General features: G+C 37.8%; 2 protein-coding genes across 2 annotated transcripts in view; one reads left to right on the top strand and one right to left on the bottom strand.

The window, feature by feature from the left end:
* The window catches only part of glsb (glutaminase b), a 43,567-nt gene extending 36,733 nt beyond the window's left edge, over nt 1-6,834 (top strand). The window contains exons 15-18 of the mRNA XM_084724454.1: nt 2,777-2,838; nt 4,120-4,196; nt 4,589-4,652; nt 5,818-6,834. Coding sequence (XP_084580580.1) covers nt 2,777-2,838; nt 4,120-4,196; nt 4,589-4,652; nt 5,818-5,965 — 351 coding nt within the window. The 3' untranslated portion in view covers nt 5,966-6,834. The remainder of the gene's footprint in view (nt 1-2,776; nt 2,839-4,119; nt 4,197-4,588; nt 4,653-5,817) is intronic.
* A 4,825-nt stretch (nt 6,835-11,659) lies between these two features.
* On the bottom strand, nt 11,660-22,275 carry LOC146322465 (signal transducer and activator of transcription 1-alpha/beta-like). Its single transcript, XM_084725338.1, has 24 exons — nt 22,171-22,275; nt 21,721-21,848; nt 20,512-20,656; nt 20,274-20,360; nt 19,783-19,860; nt 19,611-19,689; nt 19,430-19,518; nt 18,207-18,358; nt 17,924-18,085; nt 17,738-17,830; nt 17,099-17,158; nt 16,908-16,937; nt 16,692-16,782; nt 16,518-16,559; nt 16,052-16,135; nt 15,821-15,922; nt 15,521-15,656; nt 14,680-14,720; nt 14,482-14,558; nt 14,252-14,391; nt 13,837-14,016; nt 12,585-12,648; nt 12,403-12,481; nt 11,660-11,773 (listed from the first exon to the last, which is right to left on the bottom strand). Exons 2-24 carry the CDS (start codon nt 21,846-21,848, stop codon nt 11,660-11,662), a joined length of 2,253 nt encoding a protein of 750 aa, XP_084581464.1. The 5' UTR covers nt 22,171-22,275.
* Between the last annotated feature and the right edge of the window lie 249 nt (nt 22,276-22,524).

The raw sequence follows: 22,524 nt of genomic DNA on the forward strand, positions 1-22,524 counted from the left end.
TACTTAAACTTCTTTCCGCTACGTTATTGCAATGAGAGGGGCTGCATTTACTGAAAATTTTTGAGTTGGCTTAATCAGTCATTTAATTTGAATTACATGCAACAATAACTTCAAATATTTAAGCTCTGATAACATCCAACTTTTGAGTTTATGAGCTCAAAAATATTGTGGCAGCTGATTGCCTTGATTCTTTTGAGTAGTGCCAATTTATTCAGCTTTGCACTGAACTAAGGAGTTAAATTCATGAGCAATCATTGAGATTCTCTTTACATAATCAAATAAAACTTGCAAAGTTCAAATGTTTCCTACGGCTATAAATGTCCAGATCTAATATTTTGTGTAGGGGACAAAATTATTTTGTCGAAATCTGATGCTTTGTTTGTGTTACAGTTGCTCCCATTCAAGAACAGAACGTACGTACATATATAAGCACGTATATATGTAGAATGAAAATGGAAATTGTAAGCCTGTAAAAAATATGTAAAGAAAAAGGTGTAAAACAACAATAATGCTAAAGATAGGGGCTAAGTGTGTTAGGCTGGAAATATACTTGCTTTTAACTATGCACTCGCATACACACACCCCTACACGTCCCTACACTTCATGGCTGCCTCGCGTATCCTGCATCCACAGAGTATAGGCTGGTTTAAATGCACAGTATAAATAAATGAATGCCATAACGATGCTAGTGTAACCAGTGTATTGCACTATAACACTATAAGTATTAAAAAATGCTCAAAGACAAATAATAACGTACTGAACTAACTGTAACGTCCCCCTCAGATGAACCCAAACATAAAGAACGAAGTCTCATTTCGCCATATCTTTGCTTTTGCTCCTGAAGCTGCGTCTCTGCAACATGTTTTCACTGCCTGAATCTGTAAAGCAGCGAAGGCCTTCTCATGAACTGAAATGAGGCTCTGTATTAGTTATGTTCTTCCTCTGTCTCAGTTTCTGCTCACACACGTCTCAGCTTTACATCATCTCGTGCAAGATTATTTTTCTTCAAGTGTTTGTCTCATCCGGTTTTTGTTTCAGCTTGGCTTTTCAGAGGTGTAACTGATGCATTGTGAATATTTTAATGGCTGTTACTTTTGCTGCATGGGCTGGAGGGTTGGCTGTCGCTGTTGTAAAGTGTCACGCTCCTTCTTGTAGTGGTGAAGTGCATATCTATTTGTACACATACACACTTGTGTACATGTACGCGCTCAGATTTACCTCTGACGTCCCCTTTCTAGTTTCAACCTGGAGTTATGCTGTCCTTGTTGCACTAAACACTTCATCACAACGCTACGTCATATACTGTTTATGCACCAACGAAGCAAGGACCGAAATAGGAAACGACAGGAAAAAGCCCAATGTCACAATCTTCATGTCTGGTCAACTTAAATGAAATTTATAAAATGCAAATAAACATAAACATATATTATATATAACTCCTCAAATTCATTTCTTCTCTGTCTAGTTCAGCCATCTTTTGTCCGTCACCAGTTGAAACATCAGCAGTTGAAAGGCCATTATAGTTGGAGGGGAAGTTTCTTAAAAACCGCTGAATACAGAATAATGCAACTGTGCAGACACCTCACTGTATCCTGTAATATACCTCAAAATGTACTAAACTATATCAAACCAAACCTTATGAATTTATCATTTATCATATTTATCATATATCATATTCATTAACTGCACATTATTTTATATCTGTATTATCTCTTGTTAAATTCCACCATTCCCTCCACCTTAAACTGAAATCAGTTTTCCTTAAATTTCCAAAAATATTTAAGTAATAAGTGTTAATTATATTTACTTATATATTAAACCATTGTATGAACTTGCACTGTAAAAGGGTCATATATTCTTTCAGATACTGGGCTGTATTGCTTTTTCAGTACAGTCAGTCAGTCGTACATATTTCCAATGTTTCTTTGTATGTTTTTAACTCCTGAAGTTTTGCTCGTAGGAAATGATTGATTCCTGTTTGATGGTAAGTCTTAATTGATGCAGGGATCTCTGTGTTCTTAATATTCATCTATGTTACTGTATGTTGAATTCATTTTCTAATTGAGTAGATGTAACTTTGTGTGTAATGCTGTCACGAGGTGAATTCTCTTTCATAATTGGGTGTGAATGCTGCAAGTATTCATAAGACCAGAAACTGCTATCAGGTATTGTGTGTGAGAGCATGAGCCACACTGTTACCCTCACTGACACGTTCCTTCATTACCATGAACTGTAGTTTATTTTAACTGTGTCCCACATACACCTTTCAGCTGCTGTGAATACTCACTAGTGCACCAAATGTGGATTATTCCGCAGCTGCAAATAGTCCCCAGACAATGTGCTATTTCCTCCTGTTTGATTAACATTTGCTAAAAACTACAACACCCAGCTGTTTGAGGAAACGTCTGAGGCTTATTTAAAAAGGAAATTATATATGTGTTTTTTGTTTTTTTAAATATATGTTTTCAGTAGGGACCAGGGGCTGTGGAGCCTGTAGCCACAGACAGTGTAGTGATGTGTCAAAGTGCTGAGAGCTCACTGCTGGTTTTGTTTATTCATGTTGACAATAAGAAAACTAGAAAATAACACCATCCTCATGCTTTAAAATGAATATGAGAATGGATGACACTGAAAGTGAATTCCCCTCGAAGCTGCTTAGAAATCAGATGGGTAACATCAGTCACATATGAAGTGGCAGTGATTGAATTATTATTTGTCACAGCTGCTGGAGACGGTGCAGCAGTAGTGACTCTGTGGTTTGTCTCTCTGTCCGCAGGTCAAGTCTGTCATCAACCTGCTGTTTGCTGCCTTCACAGGAGACGTCTCCGCCCTGAGGAGGTGCTGCTCACACTCACCTTTTACTAACTAGTGATATATTGGTTACAGGACAGGACAGGACAGGACAATCCAGGGTTATTTGACTTTAGTCATCCAGTGGAGTCCATTCTCAACATTTAAACACAGAGAGATGAAAAATGTTGGAAATCCTGACTTTTTCCTCTCGTCTCTCTGCACTCTGGTGACCTCGAGTGGCAGCCAGAGGAAGCTTTGAAATAAGTGTCACTACAACGTCAAATATACTACAGTGATGTTTACTCACTGTGTGTGTGTCTCTGAGGTGCCATAAAGCATTTACAAAATAAATTTTCTAAATCGTTTAAATCCGGCTTTGTTAAAATTTATTTTGTTTACTTCCCTGCATTTGTTGGCAGAATGTTACACTTTATTTTTGTTGTTGCATTACTGCAACCTGTAGGTCAGTGGAATTCTGGGAAGCCATTAGAGATGTGTATTCTGTTTATCCTGCTTATGGAATAGTTGTCTCAGTTATTTATGTCAGGATTTAATACCATAAGAATATTTTTTAATTTAACTTTGACTTTACATTTATGTTTTTAATTTAATTTAGAATTAATATTTATCCATTTATTTACTTACTTGCTTACTTTTGACTTAATATTTATTTATTTATTTATTTATTTAGTTAGTTAGTTAGTTAGTTAGTTAGTTTTGGATTAATATTTATTTTCTTCATGGGCATATTTGTTTAATTAATGTTGACTTAATATGTATTTATTTCATAGGCATATGTATTTATTTATTTAATTAATTTTGACTTAATATTTATTTTTTTATTTAATTTTGACTTAATATGTATTGATTCCATAGACTTGATTGTTTAATTTTGGCTTAATATTTATTCATTTCATGGGCATATTTATTTATTTAATTTTGATTTAATATTAATTTTATTTTATTTGACTTCAAATTTATTTCTTTTCTTTATAATATTTATTTAATTTTGACTTAATATTTTTCATACATTTATTTATTTATTTTTATTTATTTAGTTAGTTATTTTTGACTGCTCCACATCTGGAAATTTATGTATGGTGATGATTTAAACTATGAATGATGTGCTTCTTAAGAAATGCTCAGAAGTTGGCTTGAGTTCAGCCTTTTAAATTTTCTAGTTTTATAAACAACATATATTTGTCGGAAAAAAGGGCGACGCTTCAGTGTTTGAGGATCTTTCAACCCTCAGTTGTAGTATTCGCCTGTTAGACTGTTAGACACTGAAGGTCATTTCAAAAGTAGTAACACAGTTTGTGTGTGCAGGTTCGCGTTGTCGTCCACTGACATGGAGCAGAGAGACTACGACTCCAGAACAGCCCTGCATGTGGCAGCAGCTGAAGGTGACGTTAATCTTTATTGACACTGCAGTTGTCATACAATGTTTGTCATTTAGTGTGCATTAAAAGAAGAAGAAGTACTCACATCTTTTACTTAAGTAAAAGTGCCAAAAACCATCGTCTGTAAGTTCTCCATTCCAAGTGAAGGTCATTCATTTTAAATAACAAAAGTATTTAAAGTAAAAGTAAAAAGAAAAGGAAAAGAAGGAAACAACCTGCAACAGAAGCTCAAAGACACTTGAGACATTAATAGGAATACAGATGCTACAGAGAAGACATTAATATATATATATTTTTAAACTGCGTAATCTGAATTATATGCTGAGATGACTCTGGCCAATCAGAATTATGTTTGCATGTGTACTTTGTATTTCTGACACCTGCTCTGCTCTCAGGACACACAGAGGTGGTGCGCTTCCTCCTGGAGGCCTGCAAGGTGAACCCTGTACCCAGAGACAGGTGAGTCCACCCTGTTTCTCCACAACTCCAGTGAGAAGTATGAATCTTTAGGAGGTGTTGTGTTTGTCACAACTTCCTCCTGTATTTAAAATAGTGAGATCCGATTCAGATCTTTCTTTTTTCAGAGAAATTATAACGTCAAATTATAATGCTTATACAATATAATTGATTTAAAATCTCAAGAGAATCAAAACTCAAATGAAAAGTCCAGAACAGGATGGGAGGTGGTTTAGAAAAGGTGCCCACAACTTATCAAGAACCCTCTCATTCCCCTTCAAAACTGAGCTCAAGCACAAAACTTTAAAGATTTCTCTGTACCACTGGTTAACAGTTGGAGGTCTGGGCTGAATCCACTGAAAAAAATGCAGCTCCTTGCCAGTAGAAGACATAAATAGTTTTTGCTGGAAACTCTTCAACTAAGAGATTTAACAGAAACAAACCGTGAGACTTTTTCCAAGATTTTAAATGAACTGCCAACTTTTTTGATAATCTTTTAAGTAATTTTTCAAGCATTCAATGGTTCTGGCCTCATAAATTGGAGGATTTGCTGCTTTTCCTGTTAATTATTTAAAATAATTAGAGATTTGGGCTGTTGGTTGGACAAAACAAACATTGCGACAGTGTCACTTTGTGCTCTGAAAGAATGAAAAACCAACAACAACTGAAAGACACATGAGACGCTGAGGTCAAACTAGACCAGCCACTGATTTCTTCATATTGTAAAATTATATTTCATAAGTTAATCATATGTTTTAAATCATAATTAGTATAGTTATTTCCAACATGAAACTGCTCACAACAAGGTTTGTGGATTCTCTTGAGTGACCAGGTCATGATTTCTGGAAAGCTGAGTGCCGTCTAGTTCTTTTATATTAGAGAGAAAGCAGACATTTCTACGGCTGCAACTCACACCACAACAGTCCAGATGGATAAACAGCGCTTCTAGTCAAAGGAAAAATATGTATTTAGATTTTGGGGTGAACTGTCTTTAATACTTCCAAGTATATTTTTCTGATTATATATCTTTTTGACACACTTTCACTGAAGTGAGATTTTCAGTGTGAGACTTTTACTTGTGACAGAGTATTTTTACAGTGTGGTATTAGTACTTTTACATGAGTAAAGGATCTGAGTACTTCCTCCCCCACTGGTTTCTCTTCCACAGATGGGGGAACACGCCGATGGATGAAGCGGTGCAGTTTGGCCACCATGATGTCGTCACCATCCTGCAGCAGCACCAGGACAAATACAGCCCGCACACCGCTGACGAGGACAAGGAGAGCGCTGAGAAGAGCCTGGACAGCCTGCTGTAGACCTGCAGCACAAACACTTCCTGCACGACAGTGTGCTCCTCTGGAATAACTCTGTACATGAGTGACTTTACTTTTGAATTGTGTTATGAACCAGTTATTTGCCTGACTTTTGTTGCACTGTCCTGCCTGCCGTGCTTTAGTCTCTGGCTGTACATGGCTTCACATCTCTGCCTCGCCTCTCTCATTATGTAATGTGTGCTGTATGTATGAGTGAGCGCTTTATCAATACTGTTTAAAGGGACAATTCAGACAAAAATGAAAATTCAGTCATTATCTACTCAACCTTATGCTGATTGAAGGTCAGGTTTAGTTTTTTGCAGACTAATGAAATAAACCCGACCCTCAATCAGCATGAAGGTGAGTAGCTAATGACTACATTTTTGGGTGAACTATCCCTTTAAACAAATTATACAATATCTAAATATCTGTAATGCAAAGTTTACAGCATATTACTCATGTAATCTGTCGGTACTGTAAACCACATCTGTGGTATCACAGAATATAGATTGTATCAAAGTGTATTAGTTTAGTTACAGTACAGCTTCTGTTATACTACCTAATATTTTGGATTGTATTAGTTTTAGACAGTGAGGTGTGTGGAAATTATGGTGTAAATGTTATAATGCATCTCTGATTGTATAAATGTGTACAGGCACACTGAGGTTATGTACCTGCATCTATACTCAAGATTGTTCTCCTGACTGTTGCGAGCTCACCAGCAGGATTTATGACGCTTCACACCTCCTTCAAAAGATTGTACTCCAAATGTATTTTTCAGTGGCAACACTAATGCAATAGAGTATATATTTATTTCACAGAGAGACTTTCTAAAGTGTAAAAAATAATCTAAAGACGTTATTTGGGATGAAGGCCGGTTGGTTGGTGTCTTTATTTTTGTCGTCATGGTTACATGTTTGTATGTGAGTTTTTAAACCTGACAAAGATTGTCGATAATTTTCATAAGTAGGTGGATGACTTCCAGTCTTCTCTGTTAACGTCAGCAACCAAATCCCTTCTCAAATGAAGATAATTTCTTTGCAAATTGGTTTCATCACATATGAACAATTTAACAGGACAATTTGGAAACTTTTTAATAATGATCAATCTGAAATTTTAAGTAATTCTCACATGGCTGATGTTAGAAAGTTGTACCAATCCAAATCAGAGTCTATGAATGTGCTGTAAGGATGTACTGAACTGTCCTCAGCGACGTAGTTTGATAAAGTTTATAGATATGAACAATGCATACTGTACAATAACTATAACCTGAACTAAACAAAACGTGTAAACACTCAGGCTTGCTGTAACGTTCCAAAGTGGCAGTTTTTCGTGGTCTCACTGTTGCACTGTATTTTCTGATGACTGGAATTAAAAAAATATACACATATGTACTTTATAGAGTATATGATCTCATTCAAAATCAGCTTGATGGCTTACATTTTCTCAAGAGTGATTTCTGGTGTTTGAGCATTAAAAAGAGCAAACAAAGAAGCAGACACAAGTCTGTACTAGAAGGAAAACATATTCTGCACACTAATATGTGTCAGTAGAAACTGAATTAAAATCACATGACTTGAAAAGTGTGATGAAAAGTAATCGAGTGCAGATTCACAGAACTTTTCCGGCACTGTAGCAACTATTTTCTCTCAACAATTGTGGAACCAGTGGAAGCTACGTATGTTTGAAAGCTTAAAGTGTTTTCTGTATTCTATGTAAATATTGTAGTTTTATGTGTTAGAGAAAAATGACTTTGAGTCAAGGAAATGGTCAAAAATCATAGGATCATGAATCTGCACTCGATTGGCTCTTCCTCAGAGACTGGACCGGACGTCTCAGGGAGCTGAAATTGAATTTCAATCGCAGCAAAAAATTCAACAGCAATGTCTCTTTCCAGAAATCATGACCCAGTTACTCAAGATAATCCACAGACCTTGTTCTGAGAACTGGGAACTACTCTCTCTCTCTAGTAGAAAATAAAGTAGTTCAGGTAGACTCTAAAGTAACTGTGGTAGATTCACCTGCTGGAAGAAAATAGTTCTTACATGGGACTGCTCACGAGAGGGTCTGTGGATTATCTTGAGTAGCCACATCATGATTTTTTTTTCTTTTTTTCAATCTTTGAGCACCATAAGACTAGTGCCTTCTAGTGCCATTATATTGGAGAGAAAGTAGAAATTTCCAGAGCTAATATCTCCCAAACTCTGCAACTCACACACACAAAAAAAATATACATGGATAAATAGCACTATAGGGGGATATAAGTGAAAATATGTATTTTTGATTTTGGGGTGATCTGTCCCTTTAAATTTAGGCACATCTCTTTTCAGTGGAACTGGTAACATCTCTGACATAGGAAACAAGACTGGGCCTCAGTTGTAAGGGTTCACAGGCCAAAAAGGTCAGGAACCACTTTAATGTCTGACTATTTAAAATCTTAATTTGAAAAGACTCCAGTCATTACAGCTCAAACTAATGTTGTAGAGTATAACAGCATAATACCCTCTGAAAAGTCGTGGGGTAAAAATATAATTACTTAAAATGAAAATACTCATTCATATTGTCTACTCAATGTAAATACACTGACAAAGGCTACATTATCTACTTTAGCTATATGTAGCTGTTTGTTACCTACTGAAACTAGATAGTGCCTGTAAAATGAACTTAATTGATTACATTGGAGTTAATATTGATTTTTATTTTGATGTAGCTGCTAGCTGCTGTGCATTTGCAGCCATTCTGCCAACTGTGTTTTTCCCAATACGCAGCTCGCAATAAAGCTATTCACAGCAGCCATGTTGAAATGAAACAGTAGGACAAACAGGTTTTTTACCAGTGATAGTCATTAAAGTGCCGTTTCATTTAGTGAAGCAACATGCACAACAGCAGCACACTGACTCTGTTTGACCTGAGTGGAACAGATGATAGCTTAGAGCCCTGATTCTCAAACTATGGTGAGAGGACTGCTGGTGATACTCAAGCTCCCTCTAGTGGTACCTTGAAGAAAAAATGAAATTAATTCATTTAAAAACAGTTCATATCCGTCCGCTCATTGTTGTTTTTTTTTATTCAAATTTTTATTAGGTTCTGAAAGGCTCATACGTGGCATACGCATTAGTGTTTTCAGATTACAGGAACACAAGGCACTTTTTTTTTATTATGAACGTAGATGCCAGTACATAAAGAAAAATAAACAAATAAGTTTAGAGAGAAAACATATCACACATACAGTATATCCTCATACATCACAGTACAGGATCACATAGTCACAGAGCAAATTCTAGTAGTGAACCCACTTAAAGTTGAACTTTTCCACCACAAAAGGGAAACAAAATTTGGAATGACGCATTGCTTCAGATTTATTCCACTTTACAGTATAACCCGATAGTTTTGAAAATGATTAGAAAGTGTCCAGCACATGTTTTAGGAACGCATGGCGGTCAAACGAAATGTAATTTTAAATAATTTTGGCTTTCATCTAAATTTTTTGTTTTAATACCAGCCTGCTACAGTCGTGTTCATGCACGTAACACGCGCACGTCATCATCAGTTATAAGCCACATCATGATGGTAGTAAGCCACTGCCTCACTGAGAAGGCCATTTGTCTGTGGCTGGCGAATGTCAACAATAAATAATCTCATTATGAATAAACCTGCCTCCTATGTGAAATGTCTGTGGTTGAATACAGAATTCAGTACATTGCTCAGCTACGCTTTAGACATGACATTTTTGCATATGCAACTCCACTTATGGACAATATTGGCAAGACATGAGGCCGCTTGATGTGATCGTCCTCTTCTCTGTATAAATATTGAATATTGTACGCTCAGCATTGTATAATGCAGATGTTATTTCTCTTGGCACTGGAATGCATTCAGATATGTTTATTTTAATAAACAAAAGTACATTTACAGTACAACACTGCATCTTTGTGAAACAGCAGCAGGATTTTAATGTTCCTCTGAACATCCCTGAGAAGCAGAAAGTCAGCTGGTGCAAATTTTCTACTGACCTTATCTGATCTTAAAAAAAAAAAAAAAAAAAAAAAAAGCCTACTATAAAGAAAACTGATCACGAGCCTAAAGCAATTCATGTTTCACAGTTAGTCAGCTTTAAACATTCATTATTTATAACCGCTTATGCTTTGGTGGGTTGGGGGATTGAGAGTAGACTTGCACCGATTAATCGGCAATGCTCGGAATCGATCACGACGTGAAATCAATTTTCACGTGACTGGCCTTGACCGGTGACCGGCCGGTCAGCGTCACAAATCCGGTTCTGTGCCCGTCATTGTCACACATGTGTTCTGCACGATGGTCACGTCATGCGCGCAGCAGACAAACTGACCGTGAAATCAACACAGCACTGATAACAGCTACACACTCAGACACACGTCTGCTTGAAGCTGGTGTCAGAGACAGATTCCAAGAACAGGATAAAGAGAAGACAGACAGTCTACAACGAGACAGAGCAGCTGACAGTTTTGGCAGCCATAAACTCTCTAGCTCTTCAGGCTGATGTTAGCCAACAGCAGACTGCTGTTCACAGAGGGACAGTTAAAATCTCACCTCCTGTTCTGGCTGAAGAATAAACAACCTGTGTTGATGTGTCTCCTCAAACATTTTCTCATCCAGACTCCTTTAACTTCTGTGTTTGTTTTTCTCACGGCAAAGTTTTGCTTCAAACTGTTGCACCGCGTTAGTCTCCGGTTTGTTTACATCACGTGAAATCGCGTCCCACGAAATCACGTTCACCCAATTCATAATCTTAATATAAAATTATAATAAGGCCTGGTTGTAATCTGGATGATTTTGGAGAAAGTATTAAATGAATATTTAATAGTCAGTGTCTTATTATGAACATATTTACAAGAAAAGTTGCAAAAATGTTTGTGAGTGCTGTCAATTACAGTTCTTAGAAAGACTGAAAAGCGGAACCGGCCAAAATCAGAATCGGTAGGTCAGACCCCTCAAAAATCGGAAATCGGAATCGGATAAGAAAGTTGAAATCGGTGCAAGTCTAATTGAGAGACGGGTGAGAGACGGGATACACTATGTGCAGGTTGGCAGTTGATCAGGCGGCTGACACATAAAGACAATCAACCACACATGCTCACTTTCACACATACGGGTAATTTAGTTTCATCAATCTAACGTGCCTGTGGGAGGAAGCTGGAGCACAAGGAGAGCATGCAAACTCATCACAGAGAGGTCCCAGCCAGCCGGCGGGTTCAAACCAAGGACCTTCTTCCTGTGAGGTGACGGTGCTGACCACTGCATCACCATGCCGTCCAACTTTTTTTTTTCCTTTTTAAAGATTATTTTTTGGGCTTTTGCCTTTATTTTGCATACAGACAGCTGAAGATATGACAGGAAAGGGGGTAGAGCGAGAGGGAATGACATGCAGACAGGCAGGAATCGAACCAGTGACCGCTGCAGAGGACCAACAGCCTCAATACATGGGACAAGCGCTCTACCAACTGAGCTATGAGAGCATCCATGCTGTCCGACTCTTAAACACTACAGCAGAATAAAACCTATAACACCAACATCTATATTTAGTGAAATCTGACAGACATCCATATTTTTGGTAATACAGTATAAAGAATATTATTATTCTTTTCTACTTTTTCCATATTACTGACACGTGGCACTAAAAAAAAACTTCTGACCCTGACACAATGAGAGGAGACATTTTCAAGAGGAGCTACCAGGATTGATGTAGTTGTTTTCAGTTGATGTTATCTGTGGATCAGCTGGGGCGAACACAGATGGGTCAAACACTTCCTGTAACAGTTGAATAATGTCCACCTAGAGGGAAACAAAAAGATTTTGTTTACATGTACTGCATAGGGAAAGATGTCTCATGTAAACAAGGAAAATCAGACCATTTTTATCCTGTAAATCTTCATTCATTCATTCATTCATTCATTCATTCATTCATTCATTATCTGTAACTGACTATCCATGAAGCGTTGTGGGGGGCTGGATCCTATCCCAGCTGGCATTGGGCGAGAGCTGGATTAAACCCTGGACAAGTCGGCAGTTCATTGCAGGGCTGTAAATCTGCACTAATAATTATTTTCATATTTTTCTTTTGGTGTTAAGGCTCGCAGCTTAACTCTTCTGTTTCATCTCATCACTCTCATGAACCACCTTACAACAACGCTATAAACTACCTGTCCACCACCAAACAGCTGACACATAAAGGCAGTTAGTGGATACCAAAACGGAGCTAATGTAAGAGTAAATATTGGACTTTAAAACTGTCAGCTGGCCAGAAACATGATTCCAAATGAATGTTGCTGGATGTCTAACAGTCTCCAGGGTGATGATCACATGTCATGTTGGGACAGCAGCTTGCTCCAATCAGCCAAACGCACCAACAAGTAAAGCTGTAAAGGACTGCAGGGAAATTAGTGACAAAATTTCAAACTCACACTCGGGTCTATGTCCATGTCCATGTCCATGTCCATAATGGGACTCCCTCTAGGAGGAGACGGAGATGCAGTAGTATATCTGTGAAAAGAGACACAAAATTAAGGCAAACTTGAAGGGAAAAGCTGCAGATCAGAACTATGTGACGTAAAGGGTTCATTCCTTTTGTGTTTGTTTTACTTACACCGACACAGGAATGAGTACTCTGTCGATGTACCCATCTACGACCTTGTTAGGTGCCGACATTGCTGCATGAACAGAGGCGATTAGAGGTCATTAAAGGGCAAGAATAGTATGCTACTGACTTGGATAACCTTAGCATTGTTTGCAACGGCAACATGAACATTAAAAATCCATGAATCATTACAAGTAAGAGAGTGTGAGGAGCTTTAGTTTCTCCGACTGCTGCATGGAGATTCACAGTACAATCATGGTGTTATTATTACAGACGGGGATTGTAGCCAAATGTGAAATGCTTATTTTAGGTCAGAGTTCTGAGTCAGAATTCTCACTTTAAACTCAATTTCTTTTCACTCTACCTCTGTCAGCAGTATTATATAATAATGTACTGAGATTAAACATCTTAAACTGAGATTAAACTCAAAACCCTGACTTCATTCACAGAAACCTGAGCTTAATTTAAGATTAATTAAGCTCTTAATTCTGGTTTTATTCTCAGAATTCCAACTTTAAAGTCAGAGATCTAACATAAACTGTGTCTGAAACTCAATACTAACATTTATTATTTAGTACACTACAACAGTACCTGAAACATTAGTATGAAACTAATAGCAAGCACAGTGCATGCTATTTCCAGGGATATATTACAGTATGCAATTACTGGACACCATGCTGACATAAATATCCCACAATGCAATGCTGTACAATGCTCAGGAAGAGATGTGACATACCCTGACAAGTGCATTGGAAAAGATACAGGCTACTGTTTATTTACACAAAAGTATGCTTAACGATAACACACATTTTGGGTATGTCATTAGAATTTTGAGAATAGAATTTTGAATTCTAATTTAGAGTTTTGAGAATTAAGTCAGTCATAATTGTCAGAATTTAATCTGAGTTGAATATGAAAATTCTGACTTAATTATCAGAATATCATAATTACTCTTTAAATTCTGAGTTTAAAGTCAGAATTCTGAGATTAAAGTCAGAACTTCAATGTCAGGATTTAATCTGATTTTAAACTTTAAAACTCAGAACTCAATTTTTTCACATCTGGCTCTAATCCTCTTCCACATATTAGACAATTTGTTTCTGCAAGAATAATCTTGAGTGTTTTGGAATTAAAATAATTTAGGATTTGTTATCCCTGCAGTGCTGGGGTAGAAAAGGACTTATCACCATCTTGAAATTAATTCCTGAACACAAATAAAGTAATTTTGTTCTCAGGGGGAAAGTGAAGTAAGAGACAATACCACGACTCGTGTAGTAGCGTCCAAAGGCAGTGTCTTTGGGGATGTCTGGGTAAAGATAGACCAGAGGATTCCTGGGCATCTTCTTCTGGGCTCTCAGACTGTAGTGGTAAATAAGGTCCGGCAGACACAGGTTCGACAGCTCCCGCGTGGTGTAGGGCTCCACTGAATGCACACTACTCTCTACAGGGGAACATACAGATACACAACACATACAGACAGAACAGTTAGCACACAGAAGAAGACAAATATCCGAATGTCTGGTCTTAAAATAATTTGACGAAAGGCAGAAATGATCATTTGTACGTTATCCTCAGTTCAGTTCCTCAGTTCCTGCAAATGTTCTTACAATAAAAGCCTGGTGAAGAGTTGAAGGGTTTTGTCCAAAGAAACTTTTAATTTAAAATTTTTAACATACCACCATTGGAGTGCTCAACCCAGCTGAAAGTGATCGCTCCATCTTTGATGCTCTCGCTAAAACGGAGCAAGAAGGTCCCCTGCTGTTTTTCCTGCAGCAGGGCACGTGTTCTGTTCCTGCTCACGAACCCCATGATGGAACTGAAACCAACATACAGAACATGACGAGAGAGTTTGGTCAACTGGGGAGCGTCATGATTTAATCACCGTCCACATTTCCATGTGTCTTACCCGTCCCGCCAAAGATCCACCAAGTGTTTTCTGATCAAATCCAAGATTCCATCAATCCAAATCCAGGCACTTTCGTTCTGTCCACACAGGAGGGAAGAGGAGGGTCAGTTAGACACACACACACACGTCCACACACAAGTCCTTCAGGTTGTCTCAGTTGTGTAAACTACACTGAACAGAATCTCACTCAACACTCACCTTGGAGAACTTGTTCCAGTGAACAAGATCATCAGGATCATCTATGAAGAAAGCAACAGTTACATAAAAATATCATGAAAATAAGCCCCGAGGTTTATAAATTAACATATAATTTATGTGTTAGGTCTATTCAAGTGTGCAAAGATTAATTCAAGAACTACAATTAGTACATTAAAAACAAAATTACCAGCTGTCTACTCTTTTATCTTGAATCCTACTCATGGACATTCATTCATATATTTCTTTTATTGAGACAGTTTCCAAAAAAGTTGTGGAAACATTGTTTTCTTACATCACTACAGATAACACTGAGTGTCTTAAGGAACAATTCAACATTTTAGAAACCAGGTTTTCTTGCTGAGAGTTAGACTCTCATGTCTGAAGCTACCACCTGCCAGCCCACTAATGAACATGTTAAATCTCTTTTGATTAATCTGTAAAAAAAAAAAAGAACAAAGTATTTTCACATCGATTTCAAAGGACGAACAATTTCAGTACATAACCCGCAGTAAAACCTACAACATGTTGTTTTTCGCATCAGCTTTTAAAGAGACAGAGCTGTATCCCTGTTTACAGTCTGTGTGCTAAGATAAGCAAACCAGCCGCAGGTTGTGGCTCTATATTGTATTGGTTTCTCATCTAGCTCTCAAGAAAGTGGATAAGTTTATTTCCCAAAATGTTCCTTTAACACAGAAATTCACATAAAATGCACAACTTGCACTGTCTCCAATGCTGATCATATACAGCATGTTTAATTACAGTCTTCTGTCAAATGAGATCAACTTCTCTAACAAGAGGTGAAATCGAGTTCACCGTTCAAGAGATGTGGTCAAACACTCACCCACAAATTTCTCTCTTAGCATTGAGAGCTGGTTTTCGTCGAGCTCCCGCTGACCAACAGACAGGAACTGCCAGCTCAGAACCTGTGACAGCTGCTGCCAGGTGAGTGGAGGAGGGTCGACAAACAACGACAGGTTCTACAGAACAAAGTGACAGACTTTTTAATACAGTTTATCCTGACAAATGACTCCAAAGGAAATAATATTTGCAAATGTGAGCTATGCAACACAAATTAAAAAAAAAAAAAAGTATAAAAACAAAATGTAAATGTGTCTTAACATGTAGCTTAACAGGTCTTTACCTTCGGTTCACTGGTAGACAACATGTTGTACCACATAACAGAGGCCCAGGCACTGAGGACCTGTGTGGTACTGGAGATCACAACCACAGGCAGGGAGCTGGTCTGGACCAACACAGGAGGAGGAAACCATTCAATAAACTTCCTTCTCTTCAACCAATAATATTTGAAGCTCAGCAGCACAGAACATATAGAAACTGAAATGGGTCTGACTGTAATGTTGAGTTTACTCACCTCGATGTTACACTCCAGTCCAGCGTGTTGAAGTGATGTCACAAACCTAATGATGTGGAGTTCTTCAGTCACTCTCAGACGAGTCTGATGAGAACAAAGAGCCTATTAGGTTCTTGGAGGAAAAATTACTTTATAGTGATTTATAAGTACATGGAAATACTGGAGAGGAAAAGAAATTCAGTTCAGACTCCAGCACTTCACTTCATTATGTTGAATCCCTCAGAAATTACACAAAGAACTTCATCCCATAATCACATATGTACTTAAATTGTGGATAGAAGTTTTATAACAAGATATTCTTTTGTTTTTGTCCCAGAACAATTTGCCCCACATCTGACTGGATAAGTGATTCCACTTTAATGCCAATGAATGACACATCAGAGCAGTCAGTGATGTTGTATTTTTCACATTTTCAATTATTTATTATATGTTTTTACAGTTAATTAAATCGAATGTTTCCTCTGACCTCAGATGATCCTTTAGCTCTTCCTTTTGTTTCCTTCAGTGACTGAAAAACAAAACAAACAGACTAAGTGATGTATGCATTATATTATGGCGTACTGTTCATAAAATGCAAAGCTATATGTTTAATGACAGATGATCACATGGCTCATTATTTGATTTAACTTGGGTTTCATACCATGCTACCAAATTCTGCCACCAAGCCTCCACCTGGCGTGTCCACGTCCAACACCTTACCGTCGCCCCTGCTGAATTCAAAGTGGCGGAACCTACAACAACATCAGAGCAGAGTTTGTCTGTGTCCACAAATGCATCTGTTGTCTATGAGAAATTATGATAATATAAGCAATTTGTCAGTTTACATTTTCAATTTGTTTTATTACCCTTTACTTACCCTTTAACTGTCTTGGCTTCCTCAACATCCCTTATTTTTAGAAAGAGAAAAAATGATAAGAAAAGATTTATATGAAAACAAGAAGTCAGAGGAAAGACTGTTATTAGAAACAAAAAAAAGTCAAACAGGAAGATTTCTATTTATGTATATAATAATGTGTATCACTGGCTCAGAAGTTTTCTTTGACTTACTTGTCAAACACAGGTTTGACTTTCAGCAGACACTTGAACTCTGGGAGGTTTGCTAAGAACCTGAGAAGACAAGAAACACATACTAACAAAATGAAAAAAACAAAAAACAAACTTCATACTCAGTCTTTTTGAACATCCTAATGGGGAAATTGGGGTGTTTCAGAGGCTGTTACAGGCTCAGTTTTGAAGGTTAATACTGGTAACACGTGAAACTAGAAGAGATGAGGAATCATTTGATACCAAATGTATCATGCTAGCTTGTCAGGAAGGGGGCTACATACCAGTCTAAATTTAAACTAAATTTTGGTGAGGGAATAACTGACGTGGCCATTTTCAAAGGGGATCGCTTGACGTCTCACCTCAAGATATCTAAATGAAAATGAGTTCTATGGTTACTCAAGTGTATCCCCTTTAGACATGTCCACTTTATGCTAATCAGAAAAAATGTTTTGCATACAGTAAAGTGTTATTCTATCTCCATTCTTGCACACTGGAATAGGGTCTGACTGGAAAGCTGAGAGTCTTCAGTCTGTGTGATGATGTTAGTTAGTCTGGGAAAATCACAACTTCATGAAACTTTTTTATTTCACTTTTTCATGAACAGCCTGCAGAGCAACACTGTGTTAGGTGCAGCCTCACCTCACTGTCATTGTGAATTGCACACCAGTCTTCAGTATCAGAGGTCGTTGTGGTAAACTTGACAAGACAGGCTGTTTCTCAACCACCAGAGCACTGCACAAGATCAGAAGACAATATGTCAACATTATGGATCTGTGTGTAGGTACTGAATATAACACACAAGGGTTATATGATGTCATGTCTCACTTTGAAAGAAGTTTTATGAGCAAGGACACTGTGGATTTCTCCATTTCTGCCATGGGACCAGTGAGGTTGGAGACAACAGTGCTGTTGTAAGTCTTGTTCTGCTCTTGCAGTTTCTGCAGCTGTTCTCGTACTCGTAGCAGAACGTCTGCCACAGTCGTGAACCTGCGCAGACAACATGAGTTTGTGTGTGACAGCTGGGACACAAAGACTTTTTCTCAGATAAACACAGTTTCTTCCTCAACATGAAACATTAACACTCAAGGCAGTACTAATAAGTTCTCACCACTTCTGGAGATGGTCCAGACAGGTGTCAACTGAACTTCCAATGCAGGCCAGCTGTTGCCTGTACTTCCACTCAGGCAACTCCACATCTGTGAGCGTCACCACTATCTCCTTTGCCAGTTTTAAAATGTTCACGATCTGCTGCAGCAACCTCTGCAAAATAAAAAACAAAGAAGAGTTTAAGTATGTCTGGAGGACGTCTAGTTAAAGGCATAGTTTGGATTACTTGAACTGGGGTTGTATGAGGTACTTATCTATAGTTAGTGTATTACCTACAGTAGATGGGAGTTACCCTGGGAAACATCTGTTACATAAGCCAAATGTCGCTCTCTCTTGCTCAAGCAAACTCCTTTGGCAAAAACAGTAATTTTACCTCACAGAACACAGGAGTTGCTGGTCTATTGCTGCCTTGACTGACTTTGTTTGTGTTAATATATAACTCCAGTGGATCCAAACTAACATTTTAAAAACACCAAAGTCACACAATAACACAAACAAAGTAACTGGTCAAGCCAGCAGTAGACTCCCAACTCCTAAGTTCTGCAAGGTAAAATTACTGAATTTTCCAATAGAGCCTTGTTGGTTTGGAGAAAGCAATACTTTGCAGTGGTTCCCTGTTGGGAAAGGCTGTCTGAAAGCACGGTAAAGCAGGGAAAAAATATTAAACTGATCACCTTAATAAACACCTCACATCACTCTCCCCTTTCTAGTGTGTAAGGCCATAATTATAGTCCCGAAGAGATACGTACACAGACAACTGAAGACCCCACAGACAACTATATGTTCTGTTTATACTACTTTCTGGAATCTGTGGTAAAAAAATGCTCCACACATGTGCAGCAGATCAGCGTCTGCGGTAGACGGATGGAAACACTGGACCTTTACAAAAACAAACGCAACCGAGAAACAGCAAAAAGACTCTCACACTGAGCTGAAATGAGACGAGTGTATATATACTAAGCAAATGACATAAATACTTGTGTCTATTTGCAGAGAGGTCCAGCATTTATTTCTATGATCTCAACAGGGTTTTGCTGTTCACAATGTAGCACTAACAGTGAAAGAATAGTGCCTCCACTAGATGCAGCAATGGGGGTTTTACTGCATCCTTTCCAATTTTAATGCAACAGAGGCACAAGACGCGTACCTATCAACATCGCAGCTCTAAGAACAACAGTGGTTTATCAGTTTGTGCACCAAACAGGTAACAGGTGTTTACAGTACCTGCTTTGTTTGTGTGATAAAGTTGGTCTGCTTCAGACATTCGTCTTCCACAATAGCACGGGACTGGGCCAATCCAATATTCTGCTCCACTAGTAAAGACAAATATGAGACATGAGTGAAGCATGAAGTCAAACCAAACCTGAAACCAAAATCACCTGTGTCTTCATGTCTCCTACCATACCTTGGATTTGCCAGGTTTCCTGTATGAAGTCAAGTTTTTCATTCAGGACCTCCAGTAACTTAATTTCCTTCTTTACCTCCTGTATTAAAGTTAAAGTTCATAAAAATCAAAAGCTACAAACCAGCAAACAACTGTGTAATCATGAAGAAAGTTACAGTCCAATTGAATTTACCGCAGTCTGCTGTTTCAGCTCGTGGACTTTGTTGTCCAGTTTTCCCCATTTTTGATCCATGGCTGGACTGCTGCAACCCTGACGAGAACAAACATGTTTCTTTCACTATTATTGTCATATGGTGGCCATTCTTACCAAACAGACTCCTATGTGAACAGTGTGTGCAAGTTACATTAGAGGGTTCTCTGCTAAACACAGCACAGCACTAAACATAACATGATACAGAACAGCACAGAGAAATAACAGAAAATCTTCACTTGTGACAAGCAGTAACACCGTATTCATCTGTGTAACAGATAATCTAACTGAAATATGAAGTTTACTGTGACTATAGAGCTATTATTTAGCCATTCAGAGAAAGAATAAAATGGTAAAGCCAAACAAAATACACATTTGTGTGCTCAGGCTGTGTGGAGCTTTATGTTTCCAGCATTTCTACAGCCTGGACTGCATTACGCTGTCCGTATATCTGATATCATGAGTCATCTTACCTGTGCTTCAGAGAGGATTTTCTTTTCCTCCTTTAGGCAATCAGAGAGGATTACTGCCAAGTTCAGTGGCTTATCTTCAAAGTTTTTCTAAATTAAAAAAAAAAAATAAAAAAATAATCAAACAAACACAAAAGCAATAAGAGGTTAAATTATTCTGCTCTGACAAAAGACATGAGAACAAATCTAAATTAAATGTTAAACACAGTGCTCAGGTCACATTACAGCATGTCTGCCCTACCAGCAAGTACTCCCTCATCCCTGGAAAATTGGGTGCCTGTAAAATGTTGTTCTCCTGAACAGAGCGGTTCCACTGTTCATCCAAATACTGCACCAGTGCACAGAAACACACGTTTGCTTTATTTTCATCCACAGCAGCCAAATCCCTGACAGAGAGAAACAGAAAATGTAAATTAATGCATTAATTCAGGGACTGTGTCTGAGATACAAAGAATAATTCTACATCAACACAGCTTTAGTTAGATGACACTTTACAAATAAAGATGTTTGCATACAAAACATATGAAGAGCTTATAAATAATGGCTTTGTTAAATACTTTATTCTGATTGGTCAATTACAGAATTCTAAGGTTTATTATTTCCATACAACAGATACAGTTCTGATCATAGACACAGGAAGAACAATAAAATCATTGTTAAATCACTAAAATCATTTTAAAATCAATATTTTGTGTCAAAATATTGATTTTCTTTGGTACATAACCATGTAACAAGCAGGATAATGTCAAGAGAGCAGGCCACTCTTGCAAAATAAAACCACAAACCATTTTAAAATGAATATTTTGTTCACACAAATGCGTGTCTTTTTTATGAGTAGATGTAATAAGTTGGATAACCGTTCAGGATGATTCAAGACCTGCATCATCCTGTTGGGATTTATTTCACAATAATGCCCTGCACACTGCACATTGTCCCCTACTTATGTTTTTTTTTTCCATGAAGGAAACATCTTGTTACCATCATAACCTCCTTCTGTAACATTAATTACTAAACATCATGTATCTGAATTTCTACATGCTCATATAGTTTGGTAATTAATGTTACACAACATTGTTTGTAGTGTGATGTCCTTCAAGGACAAAATTGACAACTAGACATCTCCTTTATATATATATATATATATATATATATATATATAAAGTGTAAAGAGGTCTGTATGGTTGCAGCCTGGTGTTGTTTTCAGGTGATTTAATGAAGGTAAACACAGTGAGACATGGTCTACTAATGATTTAATATATTTGACAGCATAGCAGTCACAGAGGACATTTTACTATTATTTTCAATGCAGGACTTTTACTTGTAGCAGAGTATTTTTACAGTGTGATATTAGTACTTTCACCCAAGCAAAGGATGTGAATGCCCTGCAGGACCCTCTAATGGTCTGTCAGGGTGTTTTTGTATGTCTGAATATTCAAAGTGTGTCTCCTACCAGTCGTGGCTCTCGATCACTTGGCACAGACGCTGGCGGATTTCTCTGGGGAATGTCCCTTCATACAGCTGGCTCACCCGGCCCTGCAGCGCTGAGTCCAGCCTCAGCAGCTCCTGCCACTGGGCCATCTGCACAAACAAGTGACCAGTCTGAAAACCATCACTGAAAACACTCAATGACTAACAATGACGCTCCTGTAATGGAAAACAATACGACGCAGCTGTGTTGTACGTGTAATTAATCTGACAAAAGTTAAAATTAATGGCACATAATTAGCTATTTAAAAAGTAAATGATAAACTAACGTAGCTAAATACCACGGACTTTTGGTAGTTAGTTAGCGTTAAAGTTTGTCTGAGACCGGTAACATTAACAACAACCTGAAATTATACAGCTTTCATAACAAAGCAATAGATTTTCTTCTATTCCTACAGAAAACAAAATGTCTCACCTTGTTGCTGTGCTTATTTGTTGTTTATCGATAAAGCAAACGAGATGACATGTCCTAACTGTCTAAACGACAGAAAGAAGGAGGGGTTTTTATATTCACCGCCAAACTCACACACCACGTGACTCCCGAGAAATGGAGACTTTACAGTGTCAAGCTAACAGGCGGGTACACCGTTTGAGTTTCCGCCTGATTAAAACACTAAAAAGTAAATGGTGTTTTTGTCATTGAGGAGTTGTGCTGATTTACCGAGAGCCTGCTGCTGGTTACATCTGTTTCTACCGGCCTCTTTTTCAGAGTGATGTCAGATATATTAGTTACGACGGACGACAATCCAAAACACCAGAATCTGGCAAA

Source organism: Lutjanus erythropterus, chromosome 8, assembly GCF_056507025.1.
Source record: "Lutjanus erythropterus isolate fLutEry1 chromosome 8, fLutEry1.hap2, whole genome shotgun sequence".
Classification (NCBI taxonomy): Eukaryota; Metazoa; Chordata; class Actinopteri; order Lutjaniformes; family Lutjanidae; genus Lutjanus; species Lutjanus erythropterus.